Below are 18,161 nucleotides of genomic sequence, written 5' to 3' on the forward strand. Positions count from 1 at the left end.
TCAGGGGTACAGCCCTTCTCCTTAGCTGGTGACCTTGAGGATAACAATACCTACCCCACCTACCACACAGGCCCCTGCACACAGCAAATGCTCCCTAAACAGAAGCTGTTGCCAAGAAAGCACTTCAACGGCTATCAAATTCAAGCCCCTCAATTGGCTTTAATTTACATTAAAATAAAATTTTTGTTTCTAATCACAACCTGCCAACTTAACTCTTTTCATCTTCCCTTCTAATTCTTATCCATATGCATCACTTTCTACAAAATTAAAAGCAAAGTGTGCACATAATTTCGCACCCTTATTTGTGTCACAAGAATTTTGCACACACTCTCACAGCTTTCATAATCAACGTACTAGGGCTCCAGAAGGAGTGGCTGAGACCCAGGGAGGTGAGATGACCTCTCCCAGGCAGCCCAGCAGGTTCTAGGCTAGGCCAGGGCATGACCCCTGACCCCTGCAGTGTCCCCTTCGGCCCTGGATGCTGGCGGAGCAAGAAGTTCCACTGCCTTAAGAGTTCCTAGGGAGCTACTGTTGGGTCAATCATGAAGTATCACGGAGAAGCGGCCCGCATCACACACCCGGTACCTAAAGCCAGGTGTGCACAGGAGGCCCCTGCCTTGAAGAGCCAGTAAGTGTGAATGGGTGAGTGTGGGTGTGGATGTTGCAGGTATTTAGAAAAGGCAGGTGGGGACCATCATACTTCCTTCCTCTTCTCCTACTGAATCCATCCCAGTCTTTCACTGAACCTAAGGAAGAGGCTGGGAAACAACTGAAATTTCAATTTTTTTTTTTTTTTTTTTTTTTTTTTTTTTTTTTTTTTGCGATACGCGGGCCTCTCACTGTTGTGGCCTCTCCCGTTGCGGAGCACAGGCTCCGGATGCACAGGCTCAGTGGCCATGGCTCACGGGCCTAGCCGCTCCGCGGCATGTGGGATCTTCCCGGACCGGGGCACGAACCCGTGTCCCCTGCATCAGCAGGCGGACTCTCAACCACTGCGCCACCAGGGAAGCCCTGAAATTTCAATTTTTAATGAAAAGAAAAAGACTTTGACTCCAACATTCTGTAGCTTGACAAATCAGAGAGGGAGGGGGCTGGCTGGGAATCCACAGGCATCCGGGCCTCGCCCACTCACAGCCCTTCTCTTCCTTCTTCCCTGCTGTTTGGAGGTGATGCTAAATCTAGCTGCTCCCTCCCCAGCCTCCAGCACAAAGCAACCCCAGGCAGGGCCAAAGAGGGGCTGGGAGCTGGCTCCCGGGGTCCAACCCTGTCCCTGACACCTGTACCCAGAGGGCAGGAGAACTGTCTGGGAAGAATCTAAATAAAATCTCTTTCTGCCAGAGGTCTTAACGGCAAAATCCCAAAGTAGCTTTAGAAACCCATAAGGGAGGTGTCCTTTCCTCCACACCCTGCCCACCACCCAAACCACTGGTTCCCCATTTAAACTTCTCCAGTGGAGGCTTATCTCAGCCACCTCCCACAATGTCCCTTCCCCACCCACTCCCACTCACTTCCTACCTCATGCCCAAGCAGAGGTGCAAGACCTTGGCCTCTCCCCCCATTTCCTTGGGGGACCATCAGTCGCTCCTCTCCAGGTTGGAATTAGCATTTTTATCTCTGCAACCGCCATCTCTCAACTATTTACAGAAGCCAACGGGATAAAAAGGGACAACATAAAAATAGTTGCTCAGCAGCTTTCAGGATGGGGTGAGGGTAAGGGCACAACAGACTCTTCCAATTTTCTTTCTCTCCTTTTCAAAAGGGAAAAATGCTACAATTGTTCATCTTTTCCAAAGCGATCCCCAACAGTTCCAGACCCCTCACCCAAGAGCTCCTAAGGGACAAGGACCAAGTCCCAGTGTTCCTCGGTTCCCAGCGCAGGGCTTGTCACCAGCCCCTCCCAAAAGTGTGGGTTCAATGAAAGATCATCAGGGTTCCAGAGCCAGCGGCCTGCTCTGTCCCGTTTCCATCACCTCCTGGTTCTCCTTCCAGCCGTCCAAAACCATGAGCCAGTCAAAAACAAAACAAAACTTTGGGTTTTTTCTCTATCCTTAAAATGGTTCATAATTGAGGGGGGAAATTCAGCAGCAACACTACGCACATGACTGAAACTGAAAACACTGGCAGCTAAAATAGTTCCTTCACCATTTTGGTCACTAGCATGCCCCAGCAGGGAATGCCAGAGCCAGAGGTCTTCCCTATGAAGTCTAACAGCGCTCACCTCCTTTTAAATATGCCCCTCTTTTTGGTTTTATCGGGGAAGGGATCCAATCAGGGAAGAAAGAAAAAATAATCATTCAAAATCTTATTTTCCTGAGAGCACAAGCATTTGGAAATTATTTCCACACCATAACCTCCTGGAGAATGTGGATTCCACTCCATGAGAAAACGGGCATCGTTTGGCATCATAAGGAGGCCAAGGGAGACGTGAGAGCTCAGGATTAGAAGGTATGTCAGGAAACTATACAGATCTCAGGGGACTTGGGCCTTGATTTTCTCAGCTGTAAAATGAAGCTGCAGCAACCTACCTGAAGGGCAGCTGTAGAGTCAATCTTCTATAAAAGTGCCCAGCACGTGGGCTTCCCTGGCGGCACAGTGGATGGGAGTCCGCCTGCCGATGCAGGGGACGCGGGTTCATGCCCCGGTCCAGGAGGATCCCACATGCTGCGGGGCGGCTGGGCCCCTGAGCCTGCGCGTCCGGAGCCTGTGCTCCGCAGCGGGAGAGGCCGCAGCAGTGAGAGGCCCGCGTACCGCAAAAAAAAAAAAAAAAAAGTGCCCAGCACACAACATGGCTCATAGACGATGCTCTCTTTAAAAAGACCATGTTCTCCCTTCTTCTCTGCCCTCCACTTTTCCCAGCCATCAAATGGGAGGGGTTGAGGGGCTGGAATTTTCTAGACTTCCTCCTAGTTCAGTTTTCACGCTGCTCCATTTCCACGTCCTTGGAGGGCATTCCTGGCAAAGCTATCAGGAGACTGAGTTGACTCCGTGCCTGGCCACAGGGTTCAAGCACCAACTGTCTCGTGAGGCCTTCTCTACTTTATGGATTTACTTACCTGGAAAAAGGTCTCACAAAATATATACCAATAAAATCACATGGGACCTACATTTAACAAATCGTGACAGAAAAGGATGAAACTGAATGAAATCCAGGCTCTCCCTGAAAATCACACTTGTAATACCTGTGAGGTGATCTGGGAGGCGATAGGCTAAGACGGAAGCTAGGATTCTCGTGGAGGAGCAGGTGGGAGTGGCGTTAAGGGAGTCTCGAAAACCTTGTTCCAGGAAGCTGTCTCCAATTGATTTTGGAAAGCCTTCCTTCCATCACCCTCTCCCTGCAAATTCAGTGACAACACAGTGTTTTGTGCCCAGAGGTTTATTAGTTGGGGGCTGTGGAGACAAAGGAATGGTCAAAGTGGCCTTAAGAAGCTCTTATGGCAGAAACAACCCAAATGTCCATCAAAAGATGAATGGATAAGCAAAATGTGGTATATCCATACATGGGAATATTATTCGGTCATAGAAAGGAAGCACTGATATATTCTACAACATGGGTGAACCTTGAAAATATTATGCTCAATGAAAGCCAGACACAAAAGGTCACATATTGCTAACAGGTCAGTAAAGTTGTAACAAGCACAGCCTGAAAGAAGAAAAGTCACTTCCAAAGGGAAATGCAATTTCCTCAGTCTTCCAGGAAAGAAGGCACAGAAGTGAGGCTGAAGGCCACTGCAGCACCATGGAGCCAGTGAACCCCACATCTGGGCTCTCTAACCCAGTCCAAAGAGGAGGAGGTACTGGGAAAGCAAAACATCTGCGAAAAATAGCAAAACAAGGCCCTCTGACCAGAAGGAAAATCTGAAATAGCATTTGCCCAAAATCCCCGGGATCAGGAAAGGAAATGGGAACCATATGCTTCCCACAACCACCAGAAGGCAGCATGTTGCGGAGGTCACAAGTGATCCTGAACGAGCTATTTAGCTTCTCCAAGCCCTTCCATAAAATGGGTTCATGATGGGGTAAGGGTGATTCTGCGGCCCACTTTAAAATCTGAGCCCAAAAGCCTTGAAAACAGGCTTGGCCTGGCCCTCCCGCCCATCCGTTCCTCCTGAGAGAGGTGCTTCCCCACCCAACAGCCCATCTTGGATGCAGTTCTCAAGGAGGGCATTCCGGGTCACTCCAGAAAGTTCCCTCTGCTAGGTCATCCCGTCCTAGTCCCTTCCCCTCCTACTCCCATCCAATCTCCACTTTTCAGCCCATCCTTCAAAATTCAGTACAAACGATACCTCCTTCAGGAAGCCTCCTGGATTCACACCTGCCACAAAGGATTTCTCCAGAACCCCCACTGCCCTTTGCTTCCTCACTCCCACAGCGCTTATTCCTCCTGGTATTTCTCAACAGGAGCACTGCTGGCATTCAGGGCAGGGCAATTCTTCACGCCTGCTGTGAATCTGGCCTGCTTGCAGGATATGCGACATCCCCAGCTCCTGCCTAGCAAAAGTCAGGAGTGCTCAGCATCATTCTGACAACCGAAATTCGCCCCACACTTCTCCAAACGCTCACCAGGAAGGTGGAACCACCCCCGATGAGAACTACTGCATAGTTATTAGTGAATATATTTGTCTACCAGCCCACTAACAACCTGGAAACAAACACAAGCCCACGTCGATCATCCACACCACCATGACTCCTTAGGTTGTTTTAGCAAACATATGTGGGCTCCCCAGGAACCTGAGGGCAGCCTTGCAAAGGCCTCTGCTCTAAAACAGGTGGTAAAGTGCAAAGGCTTTAAGACCTGACATGCCTGGGTTGGCTGTGTGATCCTGGACAAGTAACTTAACCTCTCTGAGTCCTTCTATAAAATGGGCTAACTCCTAGCAATACGGCAGGATTGTTTTTAGCCTCAATTTCCTCACTTCTCCGATGGAGATAAAAATCTCTGCGTCACAGGACTTTGGTAGGCAGTAAATGGGATAATGCCTGCAACACATAGCACAATATCTAACACACAGTTAGAACTCAATAAATGTTAGTTATGAACATTATTATTATTATCATCCAAGTTAGGGGCCCATCAAATGATGGCTATCACTTTTTATTACAAAAACACATTGTGTGCTTTCCCTACAAATGGCTGCTTTCTATACAGGAAGAGTTTCAGACCAGCAATCTGGAAAGAAGTTACAGGACCCACCACGAAGCTGCATTTTGCATAGCATGCACCACACTGTTTATTCTTAAAGTGTATGCTTTTGTGAGGTGGTTTGTGTGGGGGGGGAGGGCTATCTCCCCCAAAGGCCTACCCTTGTTGCTGCCCCTGCCTCCCCCTAGGAACAAGGGAGTCTTTCCGGACAGAGCTATCTTACTCTGTCTCCTGGGGGCAGAGCCAGGGGAGGGGGAGTGGTAAATGACAGCAAAGCTCTAAGGCACAAGAAGTTTCTGTCTCCAGGACTGTGGGACTTCCAGACTGAGGAAGGTAAAAGTTGCCTCACCCCAGGCCAGCGTGCCCCTCTTACTGATGGCACTGAGATCCCCGCCCCCCAAGCACCATCCCTCTGCCCCAACCTTCGCGGGGAGATAGGAGGGGCTTCGGTGCAATCTCTTCAGCGCCAAGTGAGAGAAGCAGGGCCGCTGGCAGAGCTGTGAAAACACCCCGCTTCCCAAACTGGTCAGTGCAGGGGGTGGGGAAGCCAGGAAAAGCTCAAGGCTGGAACGGGTGGCACCCCAGGCACCAAGACCCAACGCTGAGCGGGGCCGGGCCCAGCATCCCCGCGAGCCCAAGAGTCAGGCGGAGGGTGCCGGTGAAGGCAGCTCTCCGCGTTCACAGTAGGCAGCGGCCCCGAGGTGAATTTAGGTCAAAAGGACCAAGCCTGTGAGGTTCCGGCTGAGAGAAGGGGGCGGGGGCAGAGGGCCGACTGAGGCGAGGCTAAGGGACCCCGGTCCCACAGCTGCTGGTCTAGGGTCCTGCCGCCAGGTGTCCAACCCACCACGGCCCAGGTGTGCCTCCAAGACAAGAGGGGAGCGGGGACGGGGGTGCGCAAAGTCCGTTGGCCCTCTCCTCGCCTGCGCGCCCTAGCTTTCCCCACCTGTCAAACGCGAGGGGGTGGGCCTAGGCCGCCTCCAAGATCCTTGACTGCCCCGGCCCCCGGTAACAATGGTTCCAAACTCCGGGACCGACCCTGCCCGGCCCAGTCGAGGGGGCCACCCCCAGGACCCCGGTGCCCCGAGGACGCGGGGGAAGGGGCGCCGGGGGCCGCGTCCCCACGTGGCAGGGCGTGGGGCGGCGCACGTGGGGTCCCCTAGGTGTTGGGAACCTGGAGCCGGCCTCAGGGCTTTGTCTGTAATCCTGGCCGTGGTTCCGCACCCTGAGAGGGCGAGGGCTCCGGGGCTGCAGCGGCTGCGTCCCCCGCCCGCGGCCCAGCTCCCGCCAGCTCACCTGGGCTCCACGCCGCCGCCGCCGCCTCCCGCGCTCTGCGCCCCCGGCTCAGCTCCGCTGGGCTCGGCACGGCCGCGCGCTCCTCTCCGCGGCCCCGGCGGGTGCGCGGGGGACGGGGGCGGGAGGAACCGCGGGGTCCGGGCTCGGGCGCGACGCTGCCGCGGGCTGCGCAAAGATTGGCTGCTGCCGCTGGGAACCTCGGCACGGAGCCGCCCGCGCCCGCCGCGCGCCCCCGAGGGCTCGGCCCCGCGCCGGGGAGGGGAGGGAGGCGGGAGCGGCGGAGACGAAAGTAGCGGCGCGGCAGAGGGAAGGGAGAAGAAAGGGGAGGAGGCTGAGGTGGGGGGGAAGTGAGGCCGGAACGGGAGCGGGGTCGGAAGAGGTAGCGGACCCGCGAGGAGGACAGAGACCTTGCTGGGGCGCAGGAGCGCGGGAGACTGCGCTGTAACTTTGCCCCCGCCCGCGGCGTCACCTGCCCCGGTTCTCCCCGCAGCGGCCGGGGCACCCTTGGGCAGGCCGGACGCGCCAGCTGCGCTCGCTTTGTTTAGTCAAATGCAGGGACTGCAGGGCGGCGTCTGAGCTGCGGGAAGTTCCCCAAGCCTGCGAGTCACCCGTAGCCCCGCCTCGAGGCCCGGCTCCTGTCTCCCGGCTGCTGCCCCTCCCAAGCCTGCGAGTCACCCGGGGCCCCGCCTCGAGGCTCAGCTCCCGTCTCCTGGCTGCTGCCCCTGCACCAGGCGCCCGGCGGTGGATGCGGCCTGGATTTTGGGTCACCACCCATTCGCGGAAACCCCCTTCCGCACCTGCCTCCCCATAGACCGCTGTTCGGGACTCGCCCTAAAGGCTGGGAACTGTGTTCCTTTCCCAGCGCCCCCTCCACCCGGATGTACCAAACTACAGGAAACCCAATGAAGTTCTGGCTTTCCTGAAGACTACTTAGATGCTTTTTTGTGACATACATCATATTCTTCTCAAACATTCTACCCCTTTGCCGCCCTACTTTGCTGGAGCCCTTAGAGTGTGTTTAGTGTCCCAGCTGGGTAACAGCACTCGGAGGAGGGGCGAAAGAAGACCTCACAAGGGCTGCCTGACGCCGCAGTCCTTGGGTGGTTGCAAAGCTCAGTCCTGAGTCAAGGGCCAAATTAATTAAAGGTTCAAAGTCCCTTTCATGCTGCAGGGGCGCTCACAAGCAATTCAGAGTGTTCCGCTAAGATGACCGCCCCTTCTGATGTTTTTCAACATGGAAGCATGTGTTGGTAATAGTAAAAACCTGGGAACAACTGTCTTAAATGTTCATCAGGGGAATGGATCAATGAAACGTGTTATAGCCATTTGATGGGATATGATGCAATAGTTTAAGTGAATGCATCATATCTGTTTGTACAGACATGGGGAGAGCCAAAAACAAAATGCTGAGTAAAAGAGTAAGTTGCAGAATACAGTCTATACTGTTCACAGACCAAAGCTTCCATACAAGGGCTTTAAAAGTCAAAGGGGATGAGTGCAAATGACAGTCTGCCACAAAGACAAGGAAGAATAGAGATGGGGAGCATAAGGAATGTTGTAAAGTTTTATGCCTTTCACTGGTAAATGGATTTGAAGCAAATGGCACAAGGTTAATTAACAACAGTCAATTCTGACTAGCAGATGCAGACTTCTGTATTTTTCTATATTTTTCTATTTTCTCCAAAAAATATATTTATTGTGGCTGATGGGGAGCATTTTGAACAGGTCTGACTCTGTGACAGGGGTCGGCTAACTTTTTCTGTAAAGGGCCAGATAGTAAAAATTTTAGGCTTTGCAAGCCATACTATCTCTGTTGCAACTACTCAACTGCCATTCTAGCAGCCACAGACAAAAATAAGTGAATGGGCATGGCTGTGTTCCAATACGTATTTACAGACACTGAAAGTTGAATTTCATGTAATTCTCACGTGTCACAAAATATTATTATTTTGATTTTTCTTCAAACATTTAAAAATGTATAAACCATTGTTAGCTAGTGGGCCATATAAAAATAGGTGGCATGCCAGACTCAGCCCCTGGGCAAAAGTCTGGCAACCCCTGCTTTAAAGAAACCAAAACAGATACTGATCTTTTCCTGTTGCTTATTAAAATGCGCAATTCTGTATGTTTACATTGTTACTAAATTGCCTGTTTTATTACAACACTGTAGCTAACACAGGCAGACACTTAGATATATTGATACATACAGCTATGTAAAGAAGCCAGTTATGTGAGAAAGGTTAAGAAAGTGTCCATTCAAATCCAAACTCAAGCCCAAGACCCACTGCTGTCTGGAAGAATTTCCTGAAATGCTGTGACTAGGCCCTCCTTGACCTCTCCCCTCTCTGAGCTCCTACAGCAAGGACTCTTCCACTTATTTGATGCTCAGCCACCTTGTCTTCTTTAGTCTTTACTTTTCACTCCTGCATTGACTTGCCAATAGAGTTATTCATTCCTGGAATACAGATAGATACCACACTGAAACATTTGTTTACCTTCAACACTGCGGTAGAAAGCAGTGACTTTGGAGTCAGACCTAACTGAAATCCCAGCTTCGCTAGTTACCAGGTCTGTAAGCCTTGGATGAGTGTCTTTGGGTTCATCAGCTGTCAAATGGGGATAAAAACCGAGCTCACAGGCTCGGCTTGAGGTTAAATACGATACTGTGTGTAGGGTCCATTGATGGATAAATGGATAAAGAAGATATATTTATACACAATGGAATACTAGTTGGCCATAAAAAGAATGAAATCTTGCATTTGCAACAATGTGGTTGGAAGGTATTATGAAGGTATTATGTTAAGTGAAATAAATCAGAGGGTGAAAGACAGAAACAATATGATTTCACTCATATATATCTAAAAAACAGAAGAACAAAACAAAACTCTTAGACACAGAGAACACACTGGTGGTTACCAGAGGGGAAGGGGACTGGCGGTGGAGGAAATGAGTAAAGGGGACCAAGTGTATGGTGATGAACGGTGACTAGACTTTTGGTGATGATTACCGTGGGATGCACACAGACGTCAAATCATAATGCTGTACACCCGAAACATACAATGTTACATAACAATTTTACCTCAAAAAAAAGATAATACTTCAGTGCTGGCACTTAAGCACTCAATGGTGCTAACTATTAATATACTTTGCACAGAGCTAAAAACCCCATCAATTATGTGCCTTTCTTATTAAAGTGAATTGGAACAAAGCAGAGAAACCACAATTGCCTTTCACTGACATTCAGCCCCTCTTAAGATAGGAGTCGTCCCATTCAAGGGAACCGTTTTCTTCTTAGAGATATGAAAATAAAAATCGGCTTTGCTTTTTGAGTTTTTCTCCTCCAAGAACACCAGAAAAACCTATTCTAGGCAAACAGCTCTTGTTCTCTTGACAACACAGATTGCCAAGAAAATAAGTAAACAAAGCATCTGAATCTTATTTTTAAGAAAACTTGGATAGCACGGGGGGGGCGGGGGAGGATGAAAAGCAAGACTTTCAAATTATCTCGCCCACTAGCACAGCATCATAAACTCCTGCCAAGACTTTGTCTTTTCCTTTCTGAACTGTTCTGTGTTCTACTCACGTTGTCCACTGGAATGTTCCACCTCCCAAATCTTGAACACCCGGATAGAGACAGCAGGATTAATCACACCAATGTGACTTATTCGTTGAATTCGTTCCCACTCAACAGGACAGTAGAAAATTGCTGGGATAAAAAAAGAGAAAGAGAGAAAGAAAGAAAGAAAGAGAGAGAGAGAGAGAGAGAAAAGGAAGGAAGGAAGGAAGGAAGGAAGGAAAGAAAGAAAGAAAGAAAGAAAGAAAGAAAGAAAGAAAGAAAGAAAGAAAGAAAGAAAGAAAGAAAGAAAGAAAGAAAGAAGGAAGGAAGGAAGGAAGGAAGGAAAGAAAGAAAGAGAAAGAAGGAAAGAAATAAAGGAAGAAAGGAGGGAGGGAGGGAGGGAGGGAGGAAGGAAGGAAGGAAGGAAGGAAGGAAGGAAGAAAGAAAGAAGACCCTGAGAAGTTTCTTGTTTCTCCTCAACAGGCAGTGAGATTAATATGTTTGTTAGTCCCAAACATAAACAGCAGCATAAAAGACGTCAGCAGGAGCACAGATGAAGTTCTTCATTTGCCTTCGCTGTATTATGAGGAAGAAAAAAATCAGTGTGACCACCCCAAAATGACAAAGTTTAAAACACTCTAAACAAGTAGAAGTGTTCAAGATACATAGGTGAACACAAAGGCAGCCTGGTGATGAGAGAAAGAATGTAGGTTGAGGAAGCTGTCACACCTGCACTGAATCCTGACTGGTCCTCCCTGCTGAGGGGGCTGGGTCAGGCCACGTCTCTGGGCCTAAGTTTCCTCAACTGTAAAATGGTATTTGGCTTACAAGCATTAGAAAAGGTATTGATATGTGTGAAAGTACCTGGCACAGTGTCTGGCGTATCCTGGTCCCTAGATAAATGACAACTGACTTTATCCATTATATTTTCAACAAACGAAAAGAATGTTCCCCCAAACAGTAAAGTACTTTTGAAAACTCTGGGAGCAGACAGCTCTAGGGTAACGCACCAGCAAGGTTGGATTCCCAGCCCTGCAACCTACTAACAGTGTGAGCTTGGGTTGTGAGTGACTTAACCTCCTTATGCCTCAGTTTCTGTCTGTTAAATGGGATTATTACTATTGCCTACCTCTTAGGACTGTTATGAAGATTAAATGTGTTAATATTTAATGAAAATAATTTAACACTCTGTAAGTGTTAAGCTGTTTGTTCCCACCTGCCCCAGGACTGGAAACACTCAACACCAAACCTGCTGGGGAGGGTTTCCATCACGGCAAGCCACTGGCGTGGGTCATGACCCCACTCCTCTCTTCCCCTTTGAGGATCTATCCTCAGGCCTCTGGTATAGACCCAAATGCCCATTGGTTATTTACTTTTAGTTCCCTCCTCACCAAACCCCTTCTCCATTTAACCAAATCATTGATTCTTATACCCCTACATTAAACCACCCATAATTACACTGTTCTGATTCTTCCTTCTCCCACCAAATGCTCCACCAGGAAAAAAAGATAATTAGCTGTAATCCAGACAGTTATGAGTTTTTGGGTCACTCTGATGTTTCCAACTTTCCATTTAACCCACTATTCCTTCCTGAAGAAGCCAGGCTCCAGCCAACAAATCTAAGTCACAGATGGCAGGGAGCCTCAGACTCCTTATATTAGCTTTGGATGCAGGCCTGGCAGGGTGAATGTGCAGCAAGCTGAGAGCAGGGTCAGGGAGGAGACTTCACGGGCATGCCAACTGTGCAGTCAAACAGGGCTGTGTGTTTAGAAGGGCCCCGTACCTGGTTTAACGCTCCACTTAATATAGGCCTCGGGACTTCCCTGGTGGCGCAGTGGTTAAGAATCCGCCTGCCAATGCAGGGGACACGGGGTCGAGCCCTGGTCTGGGAAGATCCCACATGCTGGGGAGCAACTAAGCCCGTGTACCACAACTACTGAGCCTGCGCTCTACAGTCCGTGAGCCACAACTACTGAGCCAACGTGCCACAACTACTGAAGCCCGCACGCCTAGAGCCTGTGCTCTGCCACAAAAGCCACAGCAATGAGAAGCCCGCGCACCACAACGAAGAGTAGCCCCCGCTACTCCACTCGCCCGCGGCTAGAGGAAGCCCGCATGCAGCAACAAAGAGCTGACACAGCCAAAAATAAATAAATTTTAAAAATTATATATATATATATATATATATATATATATATAGGCCTTGTAATTTTACTTTTCACTGGGCCCCACAAATTATGTAGCTGGTCCTGGTCAGGTGTAATGATGTTTAGTTTTTATGTCACCCGATCTCTTGAACTTTCTTACACTGAGGCAGAGTAAGATCACTTCTTAGACTGGAAGGAGCTTAAGTACATTGACCAAAAATGACATCAGATTAGAGAATATATGGGAAGAATCGAAAGAAACTGATTAATAATGGTTACTTCCTGGGAGGAAGAATTACATCTTACTATACAGCCTTTAACAATATTTAATTTTTACCATCTACATATATAACCTTTCAAATAAATGTAAGGAAAGATTTTTAAACATCAACATACTAATTAGTGTCTTTATCTCCACACTGAGTCTCTTATTTTCAGAGCAGCTGTCTTTGGCCAGCAAACGCAACCTAATGAGTGGGAGTTGTTTTACACTGTTTCGAAGAGCTCTGGGGATAAATTATTTCCCATCCGAAGGTTTAAATTTAACAGAGAAAGAGCCACTGATAGAAGCTGCAAAATTTGGTTGGTTCCTGGTTGCTGTTTTGGATTTGAAACACGGGGATTTTTCTGTGAACACTGAAGGGTAAGATAAATACACAAACAGAGCAATAACTGGCTTCTGCAGGGTTGAGATATGTAAATTAGTGTATATTTGAGTGATAGCATCCACATACCTCTGAGCTTCAGACCCTTTCTCAACTTATAATCACCTCATTCATGATGAATTCCTTATCATCATCCCTGATTTATTAAGTATAGAAAAAATATACCCATGCAGAAGATATGAGAAAGCCAACACCTAGAAAGTGACTGAAACATGCTTCTTGTCATTGGTCCAAAAACCATAAAAAGATCTTTCCCATCTTAATCTCCAGTCAGGGACTGACATGTGCTTGCAAGTACACACAGACCCAACCCAAGCACCAGTCCAGCAGAACAAAACCGGGGAGCTTCCAAAGGAAAATCCAAGCCTCCGAAAAACCTGCACCAACCCCCTCAAGAGATCTACCAATACCCGAAAGAGCTCTTGTCTGAGCATAGGTGCAAAATGAATTTACACACTGGTGGAGAGTGTGCACAATTGCTAATAAGATATTGGCAACTTTGCCCAGAGAGAACATAATCTTTAACACTTGCACTAAGTTATTAATAAACCAGCCACTTATTAACAGAATGTTGGTATCCTTTGCTATCAAAAGAAAGAAAAGGGAAAACAAAAAACAAATACGTATATTTTAGCAACAAAATAAGACAAACTAATCAGAATGCAGTTTATTGATAAGACAGATATCAAATACATCATTTATATGGAGGGAGGGAGTATGAACAAGTCCAAAATCATCTACTTTGCACAGTGGTCCAGTGGGGATGTTCTCACTAGAGAAGATTTATCAAGGGCACCCCATGAAAGGGCAGGTCCTGATGCAGCTGCCGGAAGAGCATCGCACACCGGTTCCTCTCCTGGGTCTTCCCCAGGGTGTGGTAGAGTCTGGCCTGGAAGTAAACGACGTCTCTGATCTGCTCTTTGCAGTCGACCTTTGCAAAATAGTTCTTGGCTTCATTGAGGTTCTCAATAGCGGCCTCAAGAACTGATGGAAAATGGGGAAAATACCACACATATTTAACTCAATGCTTCACATATAGTTTTCGAAGCTTAATATCTATTTTTATTGATTTAACATATACCAGAAACTTTTACATTCTACTCTTTGAGAAGAAACAAACAAACAAACAAAAAAACACCACTAAGTCTTTAGTATTGATTTCCAGCCTCACACCTAGTTCTGTAGGGTTAAAATAACAATTCACTTGCCCTCAACCTTCATGCAAGTATGCAAGTGAAAGCACTTTAAATGCTGCATGAAATTATAACATATATTTGTGAACACTCAAAACTTAAATACTGTCCCAAGTTTAATGTCTTTTCTTCTTCTTTACAAGTTTTCTGTAATAGTATTACCTAACAATCTTTGTATGGTTTCCTACCTGCTGCTTTCTTCAGTGGCTCATAGGAAGCTGCTGAAGCCACCTGGCACTTGGCCACCAAGAACATGGCACGGCCTTTGTCCAGGACAGCCCCGTCAGCCAAGATGGGCTCAATGGCCATATGGAGAAGACTTAAGGCCTGTTCTGGGATTCCAAGGATGAGCTGAAAAAGAAACATCATGGTGCTATACACACCCACACCCATTGCCGACTACAGGAAGGGCTTCATTTCTGGCTCTTCTCTTCTGAATGGCAATGTCTGGCTTACTTTCTCCCTGACATGTACTATCTTTAATGTGCACCACACTCTTAGAAAACATAATGTGTGGCAATCGGTTTCAGGCTACAATAGATAAGGGAGGGAGTAATTATTTACATTATAGAAAGGTTTCTGTCTTTACAAAAATCTTTTACATTGATGATTCAAAAAGGTTGAACTAGCTGTATAAGAATCACTAGGAGAAAAGGAACTACTTTTAAAAAATTCAAAAATATATAGTAAAATAAACAAGGGTACACTAGAAACATCCATTTAACAGAAAATAAACAGTAATGGAGGAACAAGAAAAGATGTAAGACATATAGAAAAATATAGCAAAATAGAAGTAAATCCTTTCAAATCCATAATTAAATTAAATGTAAATGGCTTAAACTTTTCAATTAAAAGGAAGAGATTGGCAGAACAGATTTTTGCAAACATGATACAACTATATGTTATCTATAAGAGACTCACTTTAGATTAAAAGACATAAATAGGCTGAAAGTAAAAGGATAGTAAAAAAAGATATTCCATGCAAACCGTAACCAAAAGAGAGCTGGACTGATTATACTAATATCAGACAAAATAGACTTTAAGTCAAAACTGTAATAAGAGACAAAGAAGGACATTATATACTGATAAAGGGCCAATTCATCAAGAAGATACAACAGTTATAAACATATTAACACCAAACAACAGAACCCCAAAATATATGAAGCAAAAACTGACAGAACTGAAGGGAGAAATAGTTCAACAATAATAGTTTCAGAGTTCAATACTCTACTTTCAATAGTGGATAGAAACTTAACAGAAGATCAGCAAGGAAATAGAAGACTTGAGCAAGACTATAAACCAACTAGCCCAACAACAGCAGAACACATATTCTTCTCAAATGTACATGGAACATCTCCCAGGATAGACCATATGTTATGCCACAAAATAACACTCATATTTTAAAAGGTTTAAAATCATACAAAATATCTTCTCTGACCACATGAAGTTAAATTAGAAAACAGTAATAAAAGGGAATCTGAAAAATTCACAAATATGTGGAAATTAAACAACACACTCGTAAATAGTCAAAGTGTCAAAGAAGAAATCACAAGGGAAATTAGAAAATACCTTGAGATGAACAAAAACACAACATACCAAAACTTATGGGATGCAGTGAAAACCTATAGGATACGGTGCTCAGAAGAAAATTTATAGCTGTAAAAGCAAACATTAAAAAATAAAAGAATCTCTGGGGCTTCCCTGGTGGTGCAGTGGTTGAGAGTCCACCTGCCGATGCAGGGGACACGGGTTTGTGCCCCGGTCTGGGAAGATCCCACATGCCGCGTAGCGGCTGGGCCCGTGAGCCATGGCCGCTGAGCCTGCGTGTCTGGAGCCTGTGCTCCGCAACGGGAGAGGCCACAGCAGTGAGGGGCCCGTGTACCACAAAAAAAAAAAAGAAAGTGAAAAGACAACCCAGAGAATGGGACAAAATATTTGCAAATCATATATCTGATAAGCGTCTAGCAACCAGAATATATAAAAACTCTTACAACTGAAAACTAAAATTAGACAACCCAATTTAAAAATGGGTAAAGGACTTGGACATTTCTCCAGGAACATACACAAATGGCCAGTACTCACATGAAAAGATGCTCCATATTATTACTTATTAGGGAAATGCAAATCAAAACCACAATGAGATATAACTTCACACTAATAAAATGGAAAATAACAAGTGCTGGCAAAGATAGAGAGAAAGTGGAACCTTCATACATTGCTGGTGAGAATATGAGATGGTATAGCCGCAGTGGAAAACAGTTTGGTGGTTCCACAAAAAGTTAAACAAAGAACTATATGACCCAGCAATCCCACTGTTAAGTATACCCAAGAGAAATGAAAACATATATCCAGAAAAAAACTTGTACATCAATGTTAAGAGCTATTTATAATAGTCAAAAGGTGGAAACAACCCAAATGTCCATCAACTTATGAATGGATAAACAAAATGTAGTGTATCCATCTGATGGAACAGTATTCCATTAGAAGGAATCTAGAACTGACTGACACATGCCACAACATGAATGAATCCTGAAAACATGATGCTAAGCGAAAAAGGCAGACACAAAGGCCGCACACTGTATGATCCCATTTATATGAAATATCCAGAACAGGCAAACCCACAGAGACAGAAAATAGATTAGCGGTTGCCAGGGGCTGGAGGGAGGAGGAAGTGGGGAGTGACTGCTTTAGAAAAAATGGGTCTGGGCTTTCTATTTGGTGTGGTGAAAATATTCTGGAATTAGACAGTGGTGATGTTTGCAAAATAATGTAGATATTCTAATACCACTGAACTGTATACTTTGTGTGTGTGTGTGTGTGTGTGTGTGTGTGTGTGTGTGTGTTTTGCAGTACACAGGCCTCTCACTGTTGTGGCCTCTCCTGCTGCAGAGCGCAGGCTCAGCGGCCATGGCTCATGGGCCCAGTCGCTCCGCGGCATGTGGGATCTTCCCGGACGGGGCACAAACCCGTGTCCCCTGCATCGGCAGGCGGACTCTCAACCACTGCGCCACCAGGGAAGCCCTGAACTGTATACTTTTAAATGGTAAATTTTATGTTATGTGAATTTTATCTTAATTAAGAAAAAAAAATCACTGGGGAAGCTGGTAAGGAAAATAGACTCCTAGGCTCCTCCCCTAGAGATTCTGCCTCTGTAGGTTTGAGGCAAGGCCAGATATGCAGATATTTTTAAAATCTCCCCAATAATGCTGATGCATGGTTTGGGGAACCTCTGCTTTAGTTAGTAAATTCCTCCAGTAAGTTCAAAATTCATTCATTCAATAAATATTTATTAAAAAGCTACTATGTGTGGATCCTATTAGGTACCACAGGATATAGCAGGGAAAAAACAGTCCCTTCTCTCATGGTCTTTACATTCTACAGGGGGAGACAGAAAACAAACATAAAATACAATTTAACTTCCAAAACCTTTCAATGAACACATGACTTCCTCATTTCCTTACTCATTCTCTTGTTAAATCAAGCACAGCTCTGGGCCAGCTAAGTCATTAATATGATGCAAATGTCCTCAATGAAGAGGCGCATCCTCCTTAGTAAATACACAGCTCGGTAAAGCCAGCACCACTGGGAGGTGTCAGCTTGTCACCAAGTTCACAACTCCAGACTTCCATGGAAGGCTTGCACAGTGACACTACCTTCCCAGATTTCAATATTAAGAAGCAAAAGCTCATTACTACGCTTTTCAAAACCAAAGAGTAGTAACAGACTCACCAGTTCTTGAGCACAAATATGTGCTATAAAAACAGAGATCAGCTTACCTGGGCAAAAGCCAAGTTCAGCACTGTTTCAGAGGCCAAATGCTGCAACCGGTACTCCTTGGAGAGAGCCAGAGCCTGCAGGAGCACAGGCAGCGCGATGGTAGGGGAGGAAGATCGCCAGTACAGCTCTGCCACAGACAGCAGGACACTGCCCACAAAGAGGAAGGCATGGGATGACAATAACCAGCACAAAGTACCACCTAGGTGAGATGCACAAAAGCCCTCCCTTACCTGATCACCATTTCTGTATTCCTGATTTTCTGACAATGAATCAACAATTTTTGTAAAAGCTTGTGCGCCTCTGACATTTGGTTCTGAGCTTGTAGTACAGTTGCTTTTCTGACACAGAGACAAAATAAACACAAATGGTTATGTGATGTTTTGCAAGGGT

At 46.3% G+C, this 18,161-nt stretch overlaps 2 protein-coding genes across 6 annotated transcripts in view; both read right to left on the bottom strand.

Annotated features, from left to right (window-relative positions):
• Window positions 1-6,992, bottom strand: part of CAMKK2 (calcium/calmodulin dependent protein kinase kinase 2) — a 56,934-nt gene extending 49,942 nt beyond the window's left edge. The window contains exon 1 of one of the 4 annotated variants that reach the window (XR_007471856.1): window positions 4,284-5,014. The gene's annotated coding sequence lies outside the window, so the exon portion shown is untranslated. Of the gene's footprint in view, window positions 1-4,283; window positions 5,015-6,433; window positions 6,812-6,840 lie in introns of those variants that run through there. The other 3 variants (XM_033440950.2, XM_004276715.4, XM_004276718.4) reach the window with 3 other exon arrangements.
• Window positions 6,993-13,453: 6,461 nt separating this feature from the next.
• The window catches only part of ANAPC5 (anaphase promoting complex subunit 5), a 38,937-nt gene continuing 34,229 nt past the window's right edge, over window positions 13,454-18,161 (bottom strand). For both annotated transcript variants that reach the window (XM_004276713.3, XM_033440949.2), the window contains 4 exons: window positions 18,002-18,109; window positions 17,771-17,918; window positions 14,183-14,345; window positions 13,454-13,785 (listed from right to left, as the gene is read on the bottom strand). In XM_004276713.3, the coding sequence (XP_004276761.1) occupies window positions 13,574-13,785; window positions 14,183-14,345; window positions 17,771-17,918; window positions 18,002-18,109 (631 nt within the window). In that variant the 3' untranslated portion in view covers window positions 13,454-13,573. The remainder of the gene's footprint in view (window positions 13,786-14,182; window positions 14,346-17,770; window positions 17,919-18,001; window positions 18,110-18,161) is intronic.

This window comes from Orcinus orca, chromosome 15 (assembly GCF_937001465.1).
Source record: "Orcinus orca chromosome 15, mOrcOrc1.1, whole genome shotgun sequence".
NCBI lineage: Eukaryota > Metazoa > Chordata > Mammalia > Artiodactyla > Delphinidae > Orcinus > Orcinus orca.